The 25508-nt window shown below is 49.6% G+C and overlaps 1 protein-coding gene across 9 annotated transcripts in view; it reads left to right on the top strand.

Moving 5' to 3' along the window:
* Window positions 1-25508, top strand: part of ARSG (arylsulfatase G) — a 108104-nt gene that overhangs the window by 35069 nt on the left and 47527 nt on the right. For all 9 annotated transcript variants that reach the window (XR_013354730.1, XR_013354728.1, XR_013354729.1 and 6 more), the window contains exon 2: window positions 6293-7060. Coding sequence is in view for 6 of the 9 variants with exons in the window: in XM_077853686.1 (XP_077709812.1) it covers window positions 6843-7060 (218 nt within the window). In the remaining 3 variants the exon portion in view is untranslated. The remainder of the gene's footprint in view (window positions 1-6292; window positions 7061-25508) is intronic.

The following is a 25508-nucleotide window of genomic DNA, read 5'->3' as shown; positions in this document are numbered from 1 at the left end:
CTTATACATGAAAAGAGAAGAGATGGGTGCCTGGGCGGCTCAGTGGTTGAGCATCTGCCTTCAGCTCAGGTCGTGATCCCGGGGTCCTGGGATCGAGTCGCACATCGGGCTCCCTGCATGGAGACCTCTTACCCCTCTGCCTGTGTCTGTGCCTCTCTCTCTGTGTCTCTCATGAATAAATAAATAAATAAAATCTTAAAAAAGAGAGAGAGAGAGAGAGAAAAGACACATGAACCATATGAAATGTGTGGTGAACTTTGTGTGGATCCTGATTAGAATTTTTAAAAAATTGTAAAAATGTTTACAATGAAAAAAAATAAAACATTGGTGAGACAGCAGAATTCAAACACTCATTTCATTTGATGATACTAACAAATTGTCATTAACTTTGAAAAGTGGCTACGAAGAGAGCTGCAGTTATATTTTAAAAGAATTCTTATCTTTTAGAGAAACATATAGAAATAATGTCGGATGGAATTATGTGACATTTGAGGTTTATTTCAAAATAATCCAGTGTCTTGTGGAGGATCAGAGAAAGGGAAGTAGAAGGGGAGACAGATGAAAACAGGCTGGCCGTGTGCGGATAGCTGTTGAATCTTGATGCTGGTTAGGGACGCATGAGTTTCTCAACTTTTGTAAGTTTGACAACTTCCGTAAAATTTACTTATTATAAATGATAAGTAAATACTGCTTTGTAAAAAGTCCTTAAAAACTTAGCAAACAGGGAGTGGATGAAGGAGTGGAATCAGGTAATTGACCTTGAATCCTTTCTGCTCCACCACATTTCTTACGATATTTCTTCTCGAGTGGAGGATAGAATTTTAGAGAAAGGATGTCATTCAGAGCCCCATCCTCTGATGGGCAGAGAACTTTCTCTGTTCTTCTGACATGTGTTCAAGGACCCAGATATAATTTCTGCTGGGCTGCTGAGCTTTTAGAGGCATGGCATGATGCCACCTTTGCTCTCCCAAATTGGCTCCTGCCACATGGCTTCCTTCTGTGACAGTTCCAACAGGTGGTTCTAGCGAATGCTGGCTGGGCAGGATGTCATACGTGGATGAGTGTCCTGGCCTTGTTGGCTTCACAGAAGTAATCTTCCCAACAAGAGGGTCTGGCTTGCTCCAGTGACAAGACATATAAGCGTTGGGGATCTACTGTACACCGTGATGACTGTAGTTAGCAGTGTTGCAATGTATATTTGAAAGTTGCTAAGAGAGTAAATCCTAAACGTTTTCATCACGAGGAAAAAACCCATTTCTCTCTCTCTCTTTTTCTTGTAAATGATGGATGTTCACTAGACTTATTTGGGTGATCATCTCACAATATATGTAAGTCATGTCATTATGTTGTATACCTTAAACGTATATAGTGCTGGATGTCAATTACGTGTCCCTAAAACTGAAAGAAAAAGAAACAGAAAAAAAATGCCTTTGCCTCTTCTGTTGAGCTAAGACTGAGACCCTTCCCCCTAGATATGCTCAAAGAAAATGATCTTTCCGAGTTGGGGCAGCCCTAAACTGACATGTTAGGGTCTCAGGGCAAAGGAAGGGACCACAAGGATTTTTTTTCCCCCCATAAGGATGTTTATTACACATAGACATTAAATAACCTGAATTTGTCTTGGTTCTCAAGGTAACTGGATTCTCCTGTCCACTTGGACCTGGATTTGGGTGAGGACACCTTCAAGGATGTGCTCACTGTTTAGAGTCACATGAGGGCAGGTGGACCCCAAGATGGAATGCCGCCTCCTTCAATTTTGAGTGCCGGGCACTGAGCCTGCTTCCTCTGCACTGTGTCTCACCTGGGCTCACCTGCACCGGTGCCACAGACTCCTGACTTCTCATCTTCTCTTGCCTGCCACTGTGGCAAAGCAGAGGAGGAACTCTGGTATATGTAGGTCGGAACTCACCCTTCCTCCCCCCACTGTTTTTACAGTGGCTTCTTTGCTGCTCCTCACATGTGCCAGCCCTTTGCCTTGCTGGATTCCCTGCCTGGCATTCCTTTCCCACACAACTTCCCCTAGCTGCATTGCTTCCTCCTGCAGAACCTTCTGGAAGGACCCTCTCCATGAGGCTGTCCCTGAAGTCTTTTACTTTGCATCTCATGAGCTGCTTCCTGCCTTAATTTTCTCCCCACCCTGACGTTTTGCTCATCATCTTTCTTCCCATCCACTCCCAGAAAGTAAGCGGCACGAGGGCAGGGTTTTTGTGCCCTGCTCACTGCTGTACACACAGCCGGAGACTGGTCACTCTGTCCACGTTTGCTGGGTGGATGACAAGGCACGGGGTGGTGGGGGCATCCGTTCAGACTACATGCGGGGGAGCTGGTACCCAGGCCCCTCGTGGTGGTCCCCCTGGGACTCTGGGCCCTGGAGGGCACATGACCACGCTCTGATTTGGCAGGTAAAATAACAGTGATCCACCGCCAGAGATCACACTCCCCCTGTGCCTCTGTCTTTTTTGGCCTCAGCTCATCAGAAGCTTTGTCTCTGGAAAACCAACAGAGCCCTCTGCCAGAAAGGTCTGTCCAACCTTCTTGTTATTTCAGCTGTTTCCAAGGCCCTCCAGCGGGCTGCTTGGCCGCAGGGAGGCCCTCGGGGAGCCAGGTCAGGTGATGGACTTCCAGGCCTGGGATTCAGACACTGCAAAGCGCATCTTCAGGTTGACTCATTCCATTCCATTCTCAGCCCTTCTGGCCGACAGCTGCCCATCGGTCATTCCACAGCTTATGAGCACCCTTCCCCAGAAGCGAGCCCGGAATGGAAAGAGAGGCCAAAATTTAGCAGACCTCCAAGCCTTGCTTTACAATGGGGGTCATGGGAAGAGCACAAATCATCACTAAGCTGATGGGCAACCCAGGTTCATTCTGGGGCTGCCCAAGGAGCATCGATACAGGCCAGTGGCTCATACTCACGCTCAGCAGGGATGTATCCCTGTTTGTCCTGCTTGGCTGGAGCAGATGGGCCTTCCTTGTGGGGTTGGTTGAGTTAGGTGGTCAAGTTCCTTCCAGCCCAGTGGAAGGAGGTAGGGATGCTCTACTTGCCAAAGATTCCCCTTTTTCTTCCTTAGCCCACAAACATGCTCCCTGTCCACTCTCTCTTCTGAGAGGAGCAGAGTGATGCATAAAGAAAGTTGGGAGGATAACCTCAGTTGAGGCACTGAGCATAAAGTCTCAGCCTGCATCTTTTACAGACTTTTCCAGCAGCTTCACTGAGGTGTAATGGACAAATAACACTTGGGTGTGTTTACTGTGTTTAGTGTGATGCTTTGATGTACATCGACAGTATGAAATGGTGTCCACAATGTCATCAGCACACGCATCACCTCACCCAGTTACACATGTTTTAAATTTTTTGTGGTGAGGACATTTAACATCCACTCTCTCAGCAAATTCAAGCGTGCAACATGATATCATTAACTGTAGTCACCATGCCGTACCTTAGATCCCCCCAAATTGCTCATCCTGCATCCCTGAAGGTCTGTGCTCTTTGACCAACATCACCCCAACTTATCCCTCCACCCTCACCCCAGCTGCTGGCAACCACCACTCTCTCCTTTGCTTCGATGTGCTTGGTTTTTTCAGATTCCACATATAAGTGAGATCGTGCACTATTGGTCTTTCCATGCCTGGCTTATTTCACTCAGCATAAGGTCTTCCAGGTTTACCCAGGTTGTTGCAAATGGCAACCACTTTCTTTTCCACGAGTCTTCTTTTTAAAGGCAAAATACTATTCCATTGTGTAGATATTGTATATGCAGCACGTTTTTTTTTTTTAATTTAATTTTATTTAAAATCAATTACTTAACAGTATGTTATTAGTTCCAGAGGTAGAGTTCAGTAATTCATCAGTTGCATAGAACCCAGTGTTCATTCTATCACATGCCCACCTTAATGTCCGTCACCCAGTTACCCCGTCCCCCTACCCCTCTCCCCTCCAGCAACCTTTAGTTTGTTTCCTAGGGTTAAGAGTCTCTCATGGTTTGTCTCCCTCTCTGATTTGTCTTATTTTATTTTATGAACCCATTCATGGACACCTAGATTGCTCCCATACCTTGGCGATTGTGAATAATGCTGCAGTAAACACAAGGGGTGGATATCTCTTCATGATACTGATTTCATTTCTCTGGGTAGATACCCAGAAGTGGAATTGCTAGATCATATGGTCAGTCTATTTTTAATTTGTTGAGGAACCGCCATCCTGTTTTTCATAATATCAGCTTGGATCTTAATCAAAGTCCGCGGCTTTGGGTCCGTTCTTTGAATATCTGGTTTGCCTTTTCACTGTAGTTAAAAAAAATAAATGGGGAAAGATTAAATATCTCCCTGGAGATATGGGCACGAAGGATAATGCAAGGGTGTACTGGCTAAATTAGCTTATTTCCATTCAGTGAAAATTTTAAGTATTAATGATTCTCTTTGAAAATCCTCAGAGGAATGTTTTATCATGGAACCGTTAAGAAAAACAATCTGTTTATGTTCCCACCTTCATTTTAGCTTTTTTCTTAAGTGAATTTTTTCCCCCTGAAGTCCTTCGTGTTGGGTCATTCCAAAATGGATTATTGACGAAGAATGAGGCCGCTCTAGAGTTCCAAGCTAAGTAGCTTTAAGAAGAAAAGCCTCCAATGATTGTTGCTCATGGTCGGAAGCCAGTAGAATGAAGCTGGGAATCAACCAGCAGGTCAACAAGTGTTTGTTGGGCGCCCTCCTTGTGCAAGGGCTCTTTCTTCTTCTAGAAAGGGAGAAGTCTTTGGGGCCTCAAGATCAACAAATACTGGTTGAATCTAATTGAGTTTGAAAGAATAACTCTCCTCTTGGAAAACAGAGGAATTTGCATTTCTGAACAATTGATTCATTGGCCTCCAGATGACCATGACTGTTTACTTGAACTCTCTTTTATTTTGATTAAGTATGTATCTGCCCATCCTTTTGAGTTTATCTGGGTCTTGCAGAATTTACATGCCTCCAACCACCCCCATTCACTTGGGTTGGCAGTTGAGTTGACTGGCTGGCTCTGTCAGTTGTGTGTTCCTTCCTCAAGGTCAGGGATACACAACTTCGAATCATGTCTATCATAATCCCAGCCCTAGTAGCATCTTTATGCATTACAAATTGGTCCTCATCTAATCCTCTTAATGGCTTGGGCGTCCAACAGGTTTTTCTTTGGTCCAGAATTTCAAGTCTATGCCTCCTTACTGACCCTGTAGATTTAGGGCTTTCAAGAGAAGTAGGGATGATATGGTTTTCTTCTGTGGTTCCCACTTGCAACCTGCTGTTGAAAAGCCTTACCTTCAATTCCTGTTTTTCAAAACTCAACTGATTTATTGCTTTCAGGCTTGTCCACTGAAGCTGCATCATCTCCAGTAGGTTAAGCATCTCCAGTTAGGTTAGTTTTCTTCTTGGACAAGAATCATGATGTTTTTATTTCTAAGCCTCCTGGTACTCAAAGTGTGATTTAAGGGCTAGTAATATAGGCCTCACCTGGGAGGTGAGGGTAGTTAGAACTACCCCAGCCTTGCCTACTGAATGTGTATTTGATAAGACCTGTAGCTGATTTGTATGTACATCCGAGTGTGAGAAGCCCTAGTTGAGCATGTCTTTAGACTTTATTAAAAATTACATTGTTGAGATATAAAGGGACAATTTCCATTAACATTTTTTGGAAATGGGTTTTTCTGACATTTATTGTGAAAAATTTCAAACAGATAGCAAAGTCAAGAGTTCTACCATAAAGTACCCATATATCCTCCACCTAGATTATACCATTAATTTTCTTTACGTTTCTTTTTTTCTCAAATTAATTTCCATCAATAATTTTATACAGAAATATTAATTGACAGCATGACTGTTAGAATCATGTCTTGGTAACAAAGGTCTCAATCTTTCTTCTAGAATTTTCAATGGATTTGATAAGGTCACAATTCATTTGGGGACTTCTTGTGAATCAGAGAAGCCTGGTGGTGTGGGAGTGGGGGGAGAACCGGGATTTTGCCGAGTTGGATGCTGGCCCTTGCCCCTTCCAGGGCATGAGGTCTCAGTGTCCTCACCCATATAGTGAGCGGGTTGAGAGACCTCATCCCTACTGGCGCTCCCAACCCTGTGATTATAGGCCCATTGCAAATATTATTATCATCACGATTCCTCAGGTGGAGAAACTGATGAGCCAGCTACATATTTAACTAAGAAGGAAAACATCTGTTGGCATGGGAAAGAGATTATTTCCTAAGCTACTGAGTAAAACACAGCTGCACCGGCAGTTTCAACTCTGTTTTCTTGTCAATTTCTGTTCTTTCAGGAAACCTTACAGAAACATGAAGCCCTCAACCATCTGGAGCTGAGAAACTCATTCGAGGCTGACTGCGGCTTCTAGAACGTCCAGGTGTTCTGCAGATGTGAGAACTTAATCCCGCACTCTCCAGCTGGAGTCCCGAACAGATGCGCCGCTCATGCTCCAGCCCTAACATCCCTGAGCACAGAAGGCTTGTTCACGAAGTGGCCAAAGAGCATTTGTTGTCACCGTTGTCTGATGCCGGCACACCGCCGTCCTCTCCCTCGGAGCTGCAGTGGGGCAACCACATTCGAGGTTGCAAGTGTCCTGACTCTCCTGAATTAGGATTCCAGGTGCGGGCCTCATTTCTGTAGCCTGACCATCCTTACAGGCACCACCACCAACACGACGACCACCACCACCTGTATCTTCTTGCAAACTCCACCACTGCTCTCCAGGGACCCCCTGCCCTCCAGGGACCCCCTGCCCTGAAAGGGAAACAGGGGGAAGCTCCCGGAAAAATCTTTAGCTGTGGCCCATCGTCACTCCAGACAGTTATTACCCTCCCCTTCTCACCATGGGCTGGCTTTTACTGAAGGTTCTGTTCCTGGGGGTGACTTTCTTGGGATGCCTTTATCCCCTTGTGGATTTTTGCCCCAGTGGGGAAACAAGAGGCCAGAAGCCAAATTTCGTGATCATTTTGGCAGATGACATGGGGTGGGGTGACCTGGGAGCAAACTGGGCAGAAACGAAGGACACCGCCAACCTTGATAAGATGGCTGCAGAAGGAATGAGGTGAGTCTTGAGGGTGCCAAGCCAGCATCTCTGTGGATGTCTGGCTCCCTGCGGGAGAGGGCAGCGGAAAGCACTTAAAGACCAATTGATGGGTCCGTGCTGATTTAGTTAATTGATTAATTCTGTTTGAAACTAGTACAGCATCTTGAAGAAATCCATCCATTCATCCATCTGATAACATTAGGGATGTGTGCGCGTGTGCGTGGGTGCATGTGCTAGGAGCTGGGAATACGGAGGTGAACAAGATCCCTCTGGTACTTAACATCTGTGTGAGGGGATGAGTTAAAAGGAAAGTAGGAACTACAACTGAGCACATGAGCCCGCATCAGGGAGTTTTGGGAGTCTGCAAGGTAGGCCGTGGAACCCAGCCTGGGGCCAGTTCAGGGGAGCAGATGACCTTTGAAGAGCCACTGAGTCAGCGAGGCCCACAAAGGTAAGAGGACTTGTCTGTGAGCGGATGGGACTTACTGCTCCATGGAAGGGCACACCATCCAGGGAAGGGCCTGTGCATCCGAGCGGGTCTGGAGGTTCATAAGCCCCCTTCCCGCTCGGAAAGAGAACATGTATGAGTGTTTAGCCTGCTGGGTAGGCATCTCACGCTGACGCCAGTCCAGCTGCTGGTCTAGCTCAGATTCCCACCTGTGCTGTGTCCTGTGCCTCCGTCCAGTGGGGTGGGGATCGGTCCGGCTAGCTGGTTGGGACACCACGTGGGGCATCACTGCAGTACTTCAGCCACTTGTAGCCTCCAGCCTGGGGCTTCCCTGGTGATAGAGTCTCGGGGTCCCTGCATCTGGTCTCACCCACTCGAGTCCGTCCTCCTCACCTTGGCCAAACTGAAAGTTCTAGAACACTCCTCCATTCCAATGTTTCAGTGGCATTTTGTGGCCCTAGGGATGCAAACCAAGCTCTGGACAGCAGCTTCCAAGACCAGCCCCTCCTCCACATTGGTACTCAACCCGCGTCTCCACCCCCACCCCCACCCCCCACCCCCCACCTTCACTTGTTGCCTCTGTCTGGGTCTCCCGTATGGGCCTCCGTCTTCCAGGGGCACTTTCTACTTCCAATGATGCATCAGTTTCTTCCTTCCTTCCTTCCTTCCTTCCTTCCTTCCTTCCTGCCTGCCTGCCTTCCTTCCTTCCTTCCTTTCCTTCCCTCTTTCTTTCTTAAGATTTGCTTTTATTTATTCATGAGAGACGCAGAGAGAGGCTGAGACATAGGCAGAGGGAGAAGCAGACTCCCCATGGGGAGCCTGTGTGGGACTTGATCCCAGGACCCCGGGATCACACCCTGAGCCAAAGGCAGATGCTCTGAGCCACTGAGCCCCCCAGGCATCCCTGCTTGGTCAGTTCCTACTCACCACCTGGGACCCTAGTGCCTCTTGAGGTCCCCGGGAAAGCTTCCGGGGATGCTGCCTGGGTTCCCTGCTGGGGTTCTCTGCTAACCCCCTTGCTGCTTTTCATGGTGATTGTGTAACCACCTCACCCCCTGTGTCAGGTTGGATAGGATGCTCCCCCCCCAATTCATGCCCACCTGGAAACTCAGAATATGACCTCGTTTGGAAACAGGGACTTGTTTCCTGTTTTTAGTATTTAGTTATGGATTTTTTTGAAGATTTATGTATTTATTTGAGACAGAGCACAAGTGGGGGGTGTGGGAGAGAGAAACAGACTCCCAATTAAGCAGGGAACCCGATGCAGGGCTCCATCCCAGGACCTCAGGATCATGACCTGAACCAAAGGCAGACACTTCATCAACTGAGCCACCCAGGCGCCCCTTAGTTATGGATCTTAATGATACCACCCTCCATGGAGAGTGGGTCCTAAATCCAATGACCACTGTGCCCATATAAGAAGAGAGAAGAATGCAGAGAGACACTCAGAGGAGGTGACCTAAGGCAGAGGCAGGGAACGCAGTGATGTGTCCGCAGGCTGAGAATGCCAAGGATCGCTGGCAACCGCAAGACGCCAGGAGAGAGGCGTGGGACAGATTCTCTCTCTGAGCCTCCAGAAGGAACCAAGCCTACTGACATCTTGATTTCAGACTTCCAGCCTCCAGACCCTTGGGAAAATGACATTTCTGTCATTTGAAGCCTCTAGTGCTAATTTGCTCTGGCAGCCACAGGAAAATCCTACAACTCCCTTCTAGCCCTGGTCTTCAGGAGGAAAAATGCCTGGTCTCTTCTTCCCCTCTTGTATTCCTAGCACAGAGCATTGTGCCTGGCACCCAGTAGGCAGTTGATAAGTCACTGTTTATCAGTGAATGGGCTTTAGGTCAAGATACCTTGACATGTCAATCCAATTTTGCATGTTGGATTCCCACCCCCTCCCCCGGGAGAGATTTAATCCATTGCATTTACTAAATCCTCAAAGGGAACAGGATTGCCAAATGCTTAAGAACTTCTGCTTTTAGTGTCAAGTGGGTTCGTGGGGAAGTATCTGGCCCATTATTTAAACCGAGATTTCTGGGGCCTGGACCTTCCCCTTACGGCTGTCCCCACCCTCTCATCCTGTGCAGAAACAGCACCTCGTATGCAGATGCAAGCACCGTTTGGTGGGCTCTCCTATTTCTTCCTCCCTTTATGAAAATGTTCTCTCCATTTGAGCCTGTGACAGGGGCCAGGCGGCTGGCCCTCTGGCCCCATGTCGGCAGCGGCTCTTCTCTCTGTGCTTTGTTGACAGGAAAGCAGGCTTCCTGTGAGGCCACGGGTTGATTCATCGCTGGCTTCTCCCCCTGCCTACTCACGGCCAGTGGGGAACCATGACTTTCAGACGAGAACTGGTTGCCAAACAGGGTCTCTGGGTGACTTGAGAAAGTGTCTTTGTTTTTTTATTGTCTCTTTTTTATTAGGGTATTGTTTCCTAAGACTCTCACAACAAATGACTATATACTGTGTGGCTTAAAGCAACTCACATTAATCCTCTCACAGGTCAGGAGGCTAGAAGTCCTGAATCAAGATGTCGGCAGGGTTGGAAACTTCTGGAAGCTCCGAGGCAGAATCGGTGCCCTGCCCCTCTTGTTTCTGGTGGCTGCAGGCGGTCCTTGGCCTCCTGGGCCTGTGGATGCATCACTCCATTGTCTGCCTCCACTGTTCCATGGGGCTCACCCTGTGTGTGTGTGTCTAAATCCCCTTCTTCTCATAAGGCTGCCGTCACTGGCTTTCGGGCCCATCCTAATCCACTATGACCTCATTGCAACTTGATTACATCTGCAAAGTCCTATTTCCAAATGAGGTCATATTCCCAGGTTCTGGGTTGACGTGAAATTTGGGGGAGATGCTAGTCAACCCAGAACAATTAGCTATCCCGCGTAGGTCTTTAGCCCTGCTCCTAACATCATCTGCAATGTGGCAGGTGCTTGATGAACGATTGTTGCTTTGAAGACTAAATATCCTGCTTAAGAAGTTGGTCTCAGGTTCAAATCCCAGCTCTACTACTTTCCATCTATGTGACTCTGGACAACTTACATCATTCCTTGGGGACAGTGGTAGCACCCGTCTCATAGGATGTTGTGGGGATTAGATTAAGTCATCCATGCAGGCAATTAGCACAGAGCCTGGCTCACGATAGACACAGATATATGTGAGCTATGGTTATTTTTGGTATTGGTCTTAGAAATAATATCCATTTGAATTGTTGATGTGAATTGGCTACTCTGCATAATGAAAGATTTAAACGGTAAATCGTGGAAGGAGGAGTGGGTTCCAGAGACAAATCCCTGTTAATCTGGATGTGGACCATCCACACTGAGCCAACATCTGTATTTGAATCAAATGTGACAGTTGTGATAATAGCTAACCCGTCCTGTGCCTATGTGAGGTTCCAGGCTCTGGGCATCACTCCGGTTAATTCTGGCCACCACCCATGTTTCTCTTCTTTCAGAAGAGATGAGGTGAGGAAATCAAGATCAAGCCATTTGTCCTCTTGGGATCTGCTTGAGTCTGTTCAGTGCTAGACCAAGTCCCCAAGGCAACATTTAAGTGTCTCCATAACATTTCTTGCCAGCACACACCATTAGTGTGGATTTTTCTTCTTCCCCATTTGGTTATGGTAGATGTGATTTGCCAAATTTATGAATGGAATGGGCCCCATTCACAACATGACCCGGATGTCATTGTTGCAGAACAAAAGGATTCCCTGGGGAAAGAAAGGCAGAGCTGTTAGTGCCTCAATTTTGGTTCCTTTACAGACCTCTTAACTTCCATTTATGTAGTGGTGAAGGAGGGATCGTGGCCTGAAACCCCACAATCTTGAGGGTTATGACAGAGCTATGTCATTTATGGTAGCTCAGGCCTAAGAGCATCTCATCATGTTATCACACAGGGGTAAACTGAGGCCAGAGAGAAGTGAAGTATTTTTACTACTCTGGTCGCTTTCCAGCAGGTGGGGGCAGGTTATCTAGTTTGCACTTGTCAGTAGGTTCACCCGACAACCTGACTTTCGCCCTTGACCTGGTGGGCTGGGCGTTTTGTCACTGTGCTGTGCAAATCTGAGCTGAGAGCTACTGTTGAACATTTGAAAGTTTAAGAATAATAAGATAATCCAAAGAAAATAAAAATGTCAGAATTCAGGTGAAAAGGCTAGGGATTTAGTAATCAGCTAAAACTTAAACCACTTGGAGGGACTCCCAGGCTGGCTCAGAAGGGAGTTGATAGGACACTGTAGGCTCATTCACTTGTGCAAATTGACTTGCAAGTACGTTACCTTTGCACCTTGATTTCTTTCCATCCTGTTCCGCCCCTTCTCAGTCCCCAGTCTAATCTGAGTCAAGTCAATGCTGCTGCTGAGTAGAGGCAGTGACTTAGCTAGGAATCAAAGATCGATATTCACCCCTGGAAGGTCAGAGGCTCTCGGGGGCTTGAGTCTGTTTCTAGAAAGGGCCTCAGTGAAGAATGAATTGATCTGTCAAATCAGTCAAACACCTTCTGTGATTTCTGTTCTCGGCATTGGCTTTTGGCAAACGTTCATTCATCCTGTTACCTCTCGGAGTTTTCTCAGCTGTCCCACTGCCTCCGGGGTTTTGCAATGATCCCAAGGAAGCTGGGAACCAGGCTGCCATTCATAACTGCAGGGGATGGTAATGAGGTCTTCCTGAGAGCTAGGGTAGAAAGAACATTCTGAGTGAGGCTTATCTTGATAAGGGAAAGTTTCCCTCCCCACCATGCAGTCCCCTTCCAGCTTTATCTCCATCCGCTGGTACAGTGATTCACTTGATCTTAGCCAAAAGGCTGAGAAGCGATTGGTACAGTGATTCAGACTTAGGGTTGAGGGAGAAAACCTCTTGGCCTGTGATCTTCACTGCTTAGAGAAATCTGCTCAGCATCCCAGGACAGGTGATTTTATCTCTTGGCCCTTAGGTCAGTAGGTCCAATGGACATAAAATCATGCAATGCCCACCTACCAACCAGGCAGGCCAAGGTGAAGCTTACATGAAAGGTTCTGTAGGATTTAGCCATGTGGTTCTGTGTAATAGAATGGGGACCTGCAGGAATGCAATCATCTAGATAACACCCAATCTTCGAGAAAAGGAGCTGAAATATTAGCCAATGAGGCCTTGGTGCCAGCCTGGTTCACAAGTGCAAGTTCAAAATTGCCTGTCTGATGGCTATTGTGCATTTTTGTTAAGTCTCCCGACAAGAGTCATTTGACAAGGAATCTCTGCTAAGAGCCCATCATAGGACAAATGCTGGAAGATCCTAGCCAGCTGTGCCCTAAGAGGCTTCCAGCCAGGTGGTAAATAAGACAAAAGAAGCAGCTTTTATTTTTATGTATGTATTTATCTTTGCAGATTTATTTATTCATTTGAAAGAGAATGAGGGATGCCTGGGTGGCTCAGTGGTTGAGCATCTGCCTTTGGCTCAGGTCATGATCCCAGGGTCCTGGGATCAAGTCCTGCATTGGGCTCACCATAGGGAGCCTGCTTCTCCCTCTGCCTGTATCTCTGCCTCTCTTTCTGTGTCTCTCATGAGTAAATAAATAATAAGCAAAATCTTAGATTGAGTACAGGGAAAGGGGCAGAGGAAGAGGGAGAGTCTCAAGCAGACTGTGCTAAACACAGAGCCTGATGTGGGGCCTGATCCCATGACCCCAAGATCACAACCCTGAGATCATGACTTGAGCCAAGACCAAGAGTCAGATACCCAAGTGACTGTATCACCCAGGCACCCCAAGACATGCAGCCTTTACCATGCAGAAGGGAGATGTGCTGTATGAGCAGGAACCCTGTACCTCCTGCCCCAGGGCTTTAATAACCTGGATAGAATGGATAGAATTGAAGCCTCTGGGATAGAATTAGCACGTTACTTATCCCTTGGTCACAGTCAAGAATGAGAAAGGTCCATGCTGTGCTTCTTGCCTTTTGATGAGAGAACCCAGAGCAAGAAGCATGTTGAAGACAGCCCTATGGGGCTGCAGGAAGAGAGAGTCCATTTCTCCCGAGGGAAGCCAAGAGGTACTTACTTGATAAAGGACTTCACAGTTGAGACCTTAAAGAGGAATAGGAATTAGAAGAAGGGGGAGGAAACCATGTTATAGTAAGAGGGAAAAACTTGAGCAAAGACCCAAAAATGCCCTTTCACTGGACACATATTTCTGGAGGTTCCCCCAGGCACTCTCCCAGGTGCTGGGAATGTATCCCAATCCAAACAATAAGAAGCCCTTACTTTCCAGGGTGACCATTCCAGTGGTTGAGTGTGACTGGGACGGAGGTGGAAGTGAGGCTGGGCCAATGGACCTGGCCGCTGGTGAAGGGCCTTGTGTGCATGCTCAAGTGTTTGGACTTGGTCCTGGAGGCAGTGGGGGCCTTGAGGAGTGAAGTCATTGGCCTGCATTTGAGATGGATTGCTCCAGCTTACCAGGGGTGGCCCATGCTGGCAGCTGGGAGGGCAGTGGGCAGATTGCAGGAGCCTCCAGGATAGTGTATGGCTCAGGGTTGTGGCAGTGGGGAGGTGTCCAATCTAGGAGGTACTGGGATGCCTGTGTGTGCATGTGTTCATGCTTCTTGTCCTGTGTCTAGTGTGTGTCCTTCCTGGAGTGTGAATGTACTCATATCCACAGTGAGAATGTGGAAGGGGAAGCGGGAAATTGCCAAGGATCATACCAAGCTCAGCTGCGATAATCTTTTTATTTTATTTTATTTTATTTTATTTTTTTTTTAAAGAACAGAGTATGAGTGGATGGAGGGAAAGATGGATGGATAGATGGAAAGATGGAAGGATGGATGGATTAAAGAAAGGATGGATGGATGAATGAAAGACTAGATGGATGGATGAATGAAAGACTGATGGGGGGATCCCTGGGTGGCGCAGCAGTTTGGCGCCTGCCTTTGGCCCAGGGCGCGATCCTGGAGACCCGGGATCGAATCCCACGTCGGGCTCCCGGCGCATGGAGCCTGCTTCTCCCTCTGCCTGTGTCTCTGCCTCTCTCTCTCTCTCTGTGACTATCATAAATAAATAAAAATTAAAAAAAAAAAAAGAAAGACTGATGGAAGGAAGTATGGAAGGATGGATGGATGGATAGATGGAAGGATGGATGGTTGGAAGTATGGATGGATGAAAGGATGGATGGAGGAGTAAAAAAAAACACATCAAGTTTGCTCTTTGCTGCCACACTTGCATGTAGTTTACAAAGGGCTTGCCTATCAGTTCCCTCAATGACCCCACCTGACAACTTTCTGAGCGTGAACTTGGCGGTCTTCCCATTTCACAGAAGGCAACACGGAGGCCATGCTGTGCTCGGTGAGTCCCACCAAAGTGTTTCTCCAGCTCTCACCTCCCACTTCATCCCTCTACATGCAAAGGCCACAGCGAATAATTTTTAAAACCTGTTTCTGCCTCCAAGACTTTAAATTATGAATGGAGCAAAGATAGCCTTTATCCCAGGCACACAGCAATTTAGAGAGTTACCACGGAAAGCCTCATCATCTATTTTAAATTCCTCCTAAATGAAGACTGGACACGCTCAACCTCGCAACATTATGTCCCTCCAGGGCTTTTGGGGCAGCGTTTCCAGCACTGACGTTTTCCGATCCTAATACACGTAATTTATGCGATGGCAAGTTGCTTTGGTTTCTGTCTGGCTGTGTCTTCATTTGCGCCGATTTTCCTGTTAACAGGCTGCTGTAATGTCTGGCTCTGTATTTCCAGCTTGCCTTCACAGTGTATTTTCAGGCTTTAATTAGGACCCCTGTTGGTGAACTGGCCTGAGCCTGCCCAGATAGATCTGGGGGAAAACAAAAGCTTTCCAAATAGCAAGACCATTTTATCGCTTATTAATTAGTCTCTGCCAAACAGAGACAGAGGCTGCGAGAGAGGAAAGGTGACGGGCAGGTCAGTTCACTGGGCCGCCTGGGGTGTTGTGAGGTTTTTTTTGGGGGGGGGGCGGGTGGAAAGGTAGCAAGAGTATGGTCAGGGCTCTCCAAAGACCTTGCAATAAAGGAGAGAAGATTGTTTCTGAGCGTTAAGCTGTGTGAGCTTTAACCCAAGGTGGGGAAAGAATTGAACCCTAAAAAGCATCAGCTTGAGCGATTTTGTGCAAAATGGACGAATGTATGTTTTCCAATCAAATGACCCCTTCAAGTTTTGTTTGCTCGCTCACCAGATGTTGCTGGGGTGGTTCCATGCCAGCAAGGCACGCCGCTGGGGGCTGCGCTTGGAACTCTAACCCCGTCCTCGTAGGACCCACCGTCTGGGGAGGACTGGAGGTTACATGTGTTGGAGGAATGCACTAACACTGTTCCCCCGAGGGTGGTGGTGTGTGTTCCAGGGGAGCCCACAGCCAGGCTAGTCGTTAAAGACAGGCAAGCAGGGACAGCGTCTAGGCAATGGGAGTACTGGTCAGCTCGGGCTAGTGTAACAAATACGATAGAATGAGTGGCTTAAACAGTAGGAATTGTTTTTCATAGTTCTGGAGGCTAGGAAGTCCAAGATCAGGGTGCCAGTGGGGTCCAGTTCTGCTGAGGACCCTCCTGGCCGCAGATGGCCACCTTCTCTCACTGTGTCTCACATGGAGGAGAGAGGGAGAGAGGAAGAGAGACCTCTGGTCTCTTCCTCTTGTCAGAAGAACACTAATCCTATCATAGGGATCCCACCCTCCTGACCTCATCTAAACCCGATTACCTCCCAAAGCTCCTACCTACAAATGCCATCATATTAGAGGTTAGGGCTTCAATGCAAACATTGGGTCCATAGTGCCAGGGAAGAAAATTGTGCATCCCAAACCCACTGACAAGCCTCAGTCTACAGAGGACAGAATTTCCCTAAGCTTAGCGGACTGAAGGGTTTTTCTGTGGCCCATTAGAATTCTCGTAGCATTGATTACCTCCACACTCACCAAGGCAAACTTTGGATTCTGATTTCCGCTGTAATTCATGCACAAGAAGAGAACCTGTTGACTGCTCTGACACTGGTTTCTGCACCCATCCCTGGAAGCTAGTTGGGAGACGGGCATTCTGGTGTCTCTCTCAAGCTCATATGGATTGTGTGGATGTGAGTCAGGCCCTTGGGGCTGGCACCACCAAGGGTGAGTCTCGGGACCTCCCTAGCCCAAGACTAGCCACTTACCCAAGGCAATTCCCTCTGGGTTTACCTTACCAACCTCTGGGTTGGCCTAGTTCCAGCTACCTTCTCTCAGATGTGAAGGGAGTAGAAGGAGCATGGGATTTTGGTTGGGCAGGCCTGCGTTCAAGTTCTAGCTCTGTCATTTCCCCAATACGGGGGCCTATAGTCTTGCCTGTGGCACAGTGCGTGGGCAGGACAAGCTGCATCTGTACCCGTGCCAACTCTGTGGTCTTGGGAAAGCTGCTTGAGCTCTATCTGCCTCACCTCCCTTACCTGTAAGATGGGAATCCTCGTGATTTGAAATCATATATGCAATATGATTGGGGTGGGAGTCACTTGACAAATGACAGCTATTTTTACTCTGATAAGACAGACAAAGGTAATGCCTATTTATACCTTAGGTCTCCGCTTCCGTGTAGCTTCTTTTGAGAAGCACTTAACATGTGTGTATGTGCACCTTGTAGAGCCCAGGAACTTCCTGTCCTGCTTCCTGTCCTCAGAGCTCTCTCACACATTGGGATCCTCCACCACCCTTATTGAGCTTTGGGCAACTTGAGGGCAGGGCTTGACAGTGTCCTCTGTTATATTCTGGGCTCCTATCCTATTGTACGCACACCGTCATAGCCAGGACTGATTCTAAGTGGCAGCAGCCCAGCTCAGCCAGCCTAAGCACAAAAGAGGCGAAGCTTTTGTTCATAAATAAACTCTGCAGAGACCCCGTCTTGTGTCTGGGCTTTTGGGCCAGTTGCTTATTCTTTCAGGTTCCTCCATGTGATGGGAGAGGTGGCCCTTGCCCTACATCAGAGCTTGCGGTTCAAAGGGAACAAGAGAGCTATTCCTCACTGTCCGGTTCAGAAAATTCCAGATTGAAGGGCACCTGGGTGGCTCAGTGGTTGAGGTCTGCCTTTAGCTCAGGGCATGATCCTGGGGTCCTGGGATCGAGTCCGCATCAGGCTCCCAGTAGGGAGCCTGCTACTCCCTCTGCCTATGCCTCTGCCTCTCTCTCTGTCTCTCATGAATAAATAAAATCTTAAAAAAAAGAAAAAAAGAAAAGAAAAGAAAAGAAAATCCCAGGTTGGATTCTGAATAGCCCTGCCTGGGTCACGGGCTGTGGGCCCGATCCTTGAGGATGAGAGGTTGTGCTACTCGGCTTAGCCCACGGCAGAGTCTCATGCCCATGTTGGGGTGGGTGGGTGGGGGGTAGGACGCGGGCATCAGCCTAAGAGTCGTGTGGAAGGGGTGGGTGGGGAAGATGCCCGCCTGGTCCAGCCCAGATATTGTCAGGTGAATGTCTACCTTCAGACAAGAAAGGGCTGCCAGGAAGTTTCATGTGCCAAAGTCCAGACTAGAAGCCAAAGTCCAGACTCATCATTGGGGGGGTTGGCTGGAGGACGGGGGCAGGGGGAAGGGCGGGAGGAAACAGTGATGATGCTCACTGGTGAAGGACAGGTAGGAATTTGGAAGGACAAGAGGAAGAGGCAGACTTTCTGGGCTGAGGTGTCACAGAGTCGAGGTGTCGGAGAGGTGCGTGTGGGACATGTGGGAGGGAGGGGGGGCAAGGGCTGCCAGCTGCTCCGGGAACAGGAGTCCTGTTGGGCTGAGCTCCTGGGCTACGTAGGGTGGAGGGGTAGGGTCCTGGAGCTGCCGTGACAAAGTAGGACAAACAGAGTGGCTTAAAACAACAGCCGTCTCTCCTCTCACGCTTCTGGAAGGCTGGAAGCGAGAACTCAAGATGTTGGCAGAGCCATGCTTTCCCTGAAGTTCTAGGGTGGTTTCCTTCCTCGCCTCTTCCAACTTCTGAGAACCCCAGGCGTTCTTCAGCTCGAGGCCGTGTCACTCCATCCTATGCCTTTGTCATCATGTGACCACCTTCCCCCTGTGTGTCTCTGTCTTCTCGTGGCATTCTCTCTGTCTCTCTCCTCTTCTTATCAGGACACCAGTCAGAAGAGGTTGAGGACTCACCCCAATCCAGCATGACCTCACCTTGACTATTACATCCCCAATGACTCTATTTCCAAATAAGGTCCCATTCGCAGGTCCGGGGTGGGTAGGCTTAGAACTTCAACCTGTCTTTTTAGGGGACACAGTTCAGCCCACATTAGGCAGCAGTGACTCAGGGGGTTGAAGAAGTAGGTTGAGCCAGAGCATGGAGGGCCTTGATGGCCACACAGAAGGGAGTCACTGAAGACTTGAGGTCCGGGGATGGCCTGACCCACTGGTGTGCATGCTAGCAGGGGCTGGAGGAGTGAGCCTGGCATCTCAGAAGGTCACCGAAGTGATCTGGGTGAGGGACAACGGCTGTATAGCTGCGGGGTGACATTGTTTGGAGTGGGAGGAGCTGAAAGAGGTGAGAAGTGGCGGAAGGACTTGAAAATAGTATCTCAGTCTCCAGCCAGGTTTACTGGGAGGGATGTGGACATGGGGTCTTGGAAGGAGGATGCTGAGCTTGGTCCTGTGCACACTGAGGCTGAGGTGACGTGTGACGACATACCTGCGGCAGTGAATGTGATGCCTGGGTAGTATGAACAGCAGCGGGGGGCCCCGCCTCCCCCACACCCCGCCCATTGGTGCCCAGTGCACTGCTCTCCTACCCACCTAGAATGTTCTCTCTCCCCACCATTTAGTGAGTCCTGACACCGATTACCTTGACTATAGTGAATTTTTAAATCCAGGTAGAGAACCTGGAACTCTGCTAGATGCTTTGTGCACATCATCCCACTGAATCCCTCAAATAAGCTGGTGAAGTAGGGGTGTTATGCTCATTTTGCAGAGGTAGATACTGAGGCCTAGATTTAGTTACCTGTCTTATCTCACACTAGAGGGAGTGGAGGCTGGGATTTCACACAGAGCTGTTTGTCTACATGTTTATCATTCCTATCACTCTGCCTCCCATAGCTCTTGCTTTAAATTTCTCTGACGAGGCTCATCTTGTCTTCGTATCCACATGTCCTAACACCTCTAAAGTTGAGCTACTCAATGGAAAGGCTGTGGTTCCTACCACTAGCTCCCCCAGCAAGCCCTGATGTGGTTGGCTGACCTCCACTGAGGCTCCTGGCAGTTGGAGGTGACCAGAGGGGTGCCCTACCCCAAGGGCCACTCCTATGTTGTGCTCTCAGAGAATTGCTTTCCCTGGAATTGTACAGGACACACACACACCGCTGGGGTAAGACTGCCCTGGGGACTCCAGTTGCCTGGGGCCCCATCTGGCTGTCTCTGGGGCTGAGAGGAACCCGATCTTGGAAATCCTGTGGCCCATTTGGCCCTTTGTGTGTGCTCCAGCTCCTGGGCTGGACAGCTCTGATGGAGGGGCTCTAGACCACCATAATGACTTTGGATTTACTCAGATTGTAGTGAGAACCTATTAGAGGGCTTCCAGCCAGAAATTAATGTTAGCTGATAAACAGTTTTTGAGATTACTTTGGCTGCCCCATGGAAAATAGGGGGAAGGGGAACTGGGAGCAGGAATGGAAGTGGGGAGCAGGGTTGCCACATACAGCAGGGCAGATTGTGTACTGCTCAACGCCGGACAACAGCATGAATGGCATCCCCGGCAATTCTACAACATGATGGCTCTGGGGAGACAATATAGACTATGGTGCTTGTCTTGGTGCAAGATGGTAGAAGCTGGGACTAGGATGTTAGCAGGTAGGCGGAGAGAAATGGATAGATTCTAGATCTCTTTGGCAGTAGAGTCCTATTAAGAATGTGCTGATGGTTTGGCTGTGGAGGGGGAAGAGAAGAGAGGAATCAAGATGACTCCTTTGGACTGAGTAATCGAGTGAGAGGTGGTGCCATTTACTGAGATGGGGAAGACGGGAAGGGGAGGAACAGGTGTGCAGGGACAAATCTAAAGCAGAACCAGATAAACTTGCAGAGACCGGCAGAGAAAACAACCATGGGCCAGATGGGAGCAACGTCTGGGGCCCAAGACCAGTGGGCCTTTCTCTTCGTGCTCTGGGAAGCCCAGTGGGCCCAGGGGCGACTGGGGTCTGAGACAGAATGGGTAGTAGTGGGCAGGGCCGTTCTATGGGCGTGTGACCTGTGCAGCCACACGGGGCCCCATGCTTTAGGAGGGCCCTGCTCTTGGCTTAAAGCTCTGTCACTGCCATCTTGAAATGCTTAGTAAATTTGGAGCAAGGGCTCCCTCGTTTTCTCTTGCACAGGGCCGGGCAAATTGCACAGCTGGTTGTCTTGCAGTAAAGAGATGACACCAACAGGCCTGGGCCAGCCCGCACAGAGCTTACAGAACATGCAGATTCAACCCAGGGTGAATCCCGGAGCAAGAGATGCTCACACATGCTGTGTATGTAAAGTGCCTGGGTTGATAAGCATTAACTGGGAGTGATAAGAATTATTACAAGGGACATTTAGGAGTGTGAGCTGGGAGGGGTCATGGGCCTCAATCTGGGGAGGCAGAGAACAGAAAAGGCCGGGCAGAGATGGATGTTTGTCTTGGGAGCAACAATGTGCTCTGCAAGGTGGAACCTGGTTTGGAATTCGAAGAGTGGGAGCTGCCGGCTGCCTGCACCAGCCAGGACCCCTGTGTCCCCAGGATGTCTGGCAGGCGGGGATGCTTTGGAGAAGCCCCCGCCTGGGAAATGGGTGCATAGGGATTGAGGGAGGGAAACAGTGTGTCTTCCAGCCCCGGGGGACTGAGGGCCCAGAAGGAATGTCGGCAGGGGTGGGAAGCCAGCGCCCCTGGGCTCCCTGAGGCCTGGAGGGAGGCCTCGCCCCACACCTGTTACCCAGCGGCGCATGCTTGGGCACCCACCTTCCCCGCCCTCGTTCAGTCAGATGGAGGCACCCACAGCCTGCTTCCAAGAGTGGCTGCAGGCCCAAGCCTGTGTTCTGGAACTTCACGGTGCCATGCCACTGCTCCCGGATCATGGCCCCTCGTTGCCATTTGTAGCCTTGAAAGATGGCCTGAGGGAGCTAACCTACCTTCTGGGTGAGTTCTGTGGGGTGGAGGCTGTGGGAACCAGCAGGTGTGGGCTGAGGATGGGTGGCTGGCCCCGAGGAAGCCCCGTGGAGGACTCTTCTTTCCAGAAACATGAATTCCCAGAACCCTGGCCTGCTCCAGAGACCCCAGAGGTGCTGAGTGTGGCCTCTTAGTTCCAGGCAGGACTCCAATGAGACCAGATGATCAGGTGCCTGGTTTTTCTCTTGAAGGCTTTTTGGGATTGGAGGCTCTCGGGCCAACCCTGAATTAATCAAACCAGTGTTTTATCGTGTTATTTCAAGAAGCTCTTCTGACGCCCGGTTAGCAATTCTCTCATTTCACAGCCAGCTGCATTTTGGAGATGTGTGTGTGTGTGTGTGTGTTTGTGCGCGCGTGTGTGCGCGTGCGTGACCCCCACCAGTCTTTGGATGAAGTCTCAAAGCTTCTTCTTATGCCAGCACCCTGCTCCCCCTCCCTTACCCGGAGTCTGAGGGACTGGGCATGTTTCCTCTCTGCTTAAAGTCCTCACTCTATCTCTTGGAGGGGGTCTCCTCCCGAGACAGGCTGTGCAGAGGGTACCCCAACCCCTCCCCTTCGGCTTTCCAGACACACTCTGGACTTCCTAGTGGAAGCAGTGTGGTTAAGTGGCACCCACATGGGATTTGGAATCGGATGGGCCTGAGTTTAAACGCTGCCATGGAAACCTGGCTGTGCTGGGTAACGCTGGGGGCCGGCGTGGAGCGCAATGCCTGGGTACAGACCTTGGCTCCTCCGTGCGCGGCAGTGTGTTGTGCTGCCTCAGTCTCCCCATCTATAGTGGGAGTGCTTACCGCAGCACGTCCTAGGGCTGCCGTGTTAGATGAGTTGACACCCGTAACACGGTGCTGCATAAGGGATCACAACCATTTGTGGTGAAGCAGAAATGACCTAGAAAGGCTTTTGTGCAGAAACTAAACTGTAAGGTCACTGGGGACAGGGACTGTTTCTTTACTTCCTGAGAATCTGTCACAGATCTGCCCCTGCTTGCTGTCTACTCATTATTTTGGGGTTAAATTAGATGAATTGGTACATCACCACCTGAGTTATAAATGAGCATTTTCTCATCTTGCGGACTGCAGACCCGACACCCAGCTTTGTGGGCCTTTTCTCCTACCTGAGAGAGTCTTTTCTGGCATTTGTCTCTGAATCCATAAGCCTCGGATAGCTTGTTTTTTTTTTTTTTTTTCATTGAAGTGACATTCTTATGACATAAAACTAACCACTTTAAAGCAGATGACTCTGTGACATTCAGTACGTTTATTGTTTTTTAAGATTTTTATTTATTCATGAGGGACACAGAGAGAAACGCAGAGTTCCAAGCAGAGGGAGAAGCAGGCTCCATGCAGGGAGCCTGATTTGGGACTCGATGCCTGGACCCCGGGATCACCACCTGAGCTGAAGGCAGATGCTCAACCACTGAGCCACCCCGGCGCCTCTAGAACATTTAGAATGTGGTACGGCTACTGCCTCTATGCAGTTTCAAAATATTTTCATCATCCTAAAAGGAAACCCCATCCCCACCCATGAAGCAGAGTCTCCCCATTCCCCACCCTGCCTCCAGCCTGTTTTCCATCACTGTGGATTTACCAATCTGGGGCATCCGTATAAGCAGAATTGTACAGTATGTGGCCTTTTGTGACCGGCGCCTTCTACTCGTGTCATGTTTTCAAGGTTCACCCACGTCGTAGCAGGTGTCAGTGGTTGGTTCCTTTTCGTGGGTGAAACCCATCCACACCATTCCAGAGTGTGGATGTGCCGCATTTCGTTGGTCCACACCCCCGCTGAGAGCCAGCTGGGCCACGGCCACCGTCCCGCCACGGCTGGTAGGAGCACGCAGGATCTGTCCGAGTACCTGCCCTCACTTTTCCTGGGGAATCCAGTCCTGGTGGTGGAATCGCTGGGTCACCTGCCATCGGTCTGCCAGATTTTTAAAGTTTTGCCTTATGATCTCTAGGCTCTAGTGTAGTATATTGAGAGAGAGAAAGAGAGAGGGAGAGAGAGAGAGAAAGGGAAAGGAACAAGGGAAGAGGAAACCACGGCGTTGCCGACACGCCTTGCAGTCCTGACTGCCCTCCAGGGCCATCACCCCTGCAGATGCCAAGGTCATGGTGAAGGGCAGGGTGTCCAGGGCCCTCCCTGCTGGCTGTCACCGGGCTAGGGGTAGCTGCGTCGTAGGGCGTCTGGGAGGGGCGTGAAAACATGACAGACTTCCAGGGCTTTCCTTAGGCCAGTTGGCCCTGGTGGCTGGAGAGAGGCCGTAGGTGGTGTCCCTTCTAAGCACTGTGTTTTAACCCCCTCTGTCCCAAGTCTTCTGCCAGAATTGTGTGCTCAGAGAAACAGGGATTTGTATGCCTTCCTTCCCCCACTTTCTTATCCCAGGCTGGCTCCTATGAGGGCATAGAAAAAAAAGAAAATGTTTCCAGGTCGGTCTAAGCACCCCAAGCAAGCATGGCCCTGGGTGGGCTGCCCAGGCAAGTGACAGTCTCAGTTGAGGGCTGCTGTCAAGTAGTTTGGGGCCACCACCGTCCAGGGGTTATGGCAGAAACCAGAGGCCTGAATGGAGGTGGCAGGTGGCGAGCCCGCCAGGCTCTGCGGTGTGTAGGAAGGGAGTATTTAAACATGCACTGCTCTCTGCGACCTCACCTCCTTGCTCTCACATGGGTCCCCTGATGTTCTATCTCATGACCCTTCACATCATGACGTTAATGCTTGCAGCCCCCATGCAACCTCCAAAACTTGTGGTGAACCTGTTCAGGGAAACTCTGCTCCTCTGCACTCCCTCCCCCCCCCCCCCCACACCTTCCAATGACACTTCCCAGTAATGATTATTTTGAGGTTTGGTTGCATGTTCCATAAGTTGCTGGGAAGACACCTCCCCTTCCCTCCCTGCTCCATCCTCTCCCCTCCCCTACCCCCTGTATTTTAGGAGCTGGAGGTAAGCAGCCAGCAACGTAGGCAAAGCCCTCCTCACAGGGAGCTTGCATGGAGGAAGGATGACTCAAAACGAAAGGATGCAAAAATAAACCAGATGATTGGGGTTGGGGTCAGTGCTACCAAGTAGGCCCCAGGGTGCCTGATTAGAGCACAGCAGAGGCCCCCTTGCAGGGAAAGAGGGGAGGAAAGGCCATGCAAAGATGCAGGACAGCGTGCCAGGCCGAGGCTGACCTTGGGAAGGAGCTGGCACTTTGCAGACCCAACAGAAGACTGTGTGCTGGGGCCCGTGGAGGGAGGGAAGGGGAGGCCCATAAGATGGGCTGTGGGGGACTGGGTATTTAGAGAGCGGACCAGGCAATCATCTCAGGATATTAGGCAGTGGTCAGAGGGGCACTTGAAAGCCCCCCTGGTGGGGATCCCTGGGTGGCTCAGTGGTTTAGCATCTGCCTTCAGCCCAGGGCATGATCCTGGAGACCCAGGATCAAGTCTCACATCGGGCTCCCTGCATGGAGCCTGCTTCTCCCTCTGCCTGTGTCTCTGCCTCTCTCTCTGTCTCTGTGTGTCTCTCATGAATGAATAAATAAAATCTTAAAAAAAAAAGCCCCCCCTGGCTGTTGGGGGAGGATGTGTCCTATGTGGAGAGGAGGGGAGAGGCACGGAGCCCTGCTTTGCTGTGCTGACCTGGCATCTGTGGGCCAGTCCCTCATCCCACCAGACCTGGGGCTTCATGCTGACCTGGGTGGCAGGTCAGCTTGCGGGCCCAGCTTGGGGCACCCCGACATGCACACTTCCAATGTGCCAGGCTGTACCTGAAGCCACCCCTCCACCCCTCCCTCCCCTCCCTACCTTCCGGTCCACCTCAGCTCCCAACCCTGCTGCTGCCCTGCTCATTCTAGACTCCAGATCGACACCCTTTTGAAACTTACAATATTAAGCATTATTGACTTTTTAATATTAAAAAAAAATCTCAAACATGATAGAAA

This window comes from Canis aureus, chromosome 16 (genome assembly GCF_053574225.1).
Source record: "Canis aureus isolate CA01 chromosome 16, VMU_Caureus_v.1.0, whole genome shotgun sequence".
Classification (NCBI taxonomy): domain Eukaryota; kingdom Metazoa; phylum Chordata; class Mammalia; order Carnivora; family Canidae; genus Canis; species Canis aureus.
The sequence above is the reverse complement of the archived record's forward strand: the minus strand, read 5'-3'. Positions and strand labels throughout refer to the sequence as shown.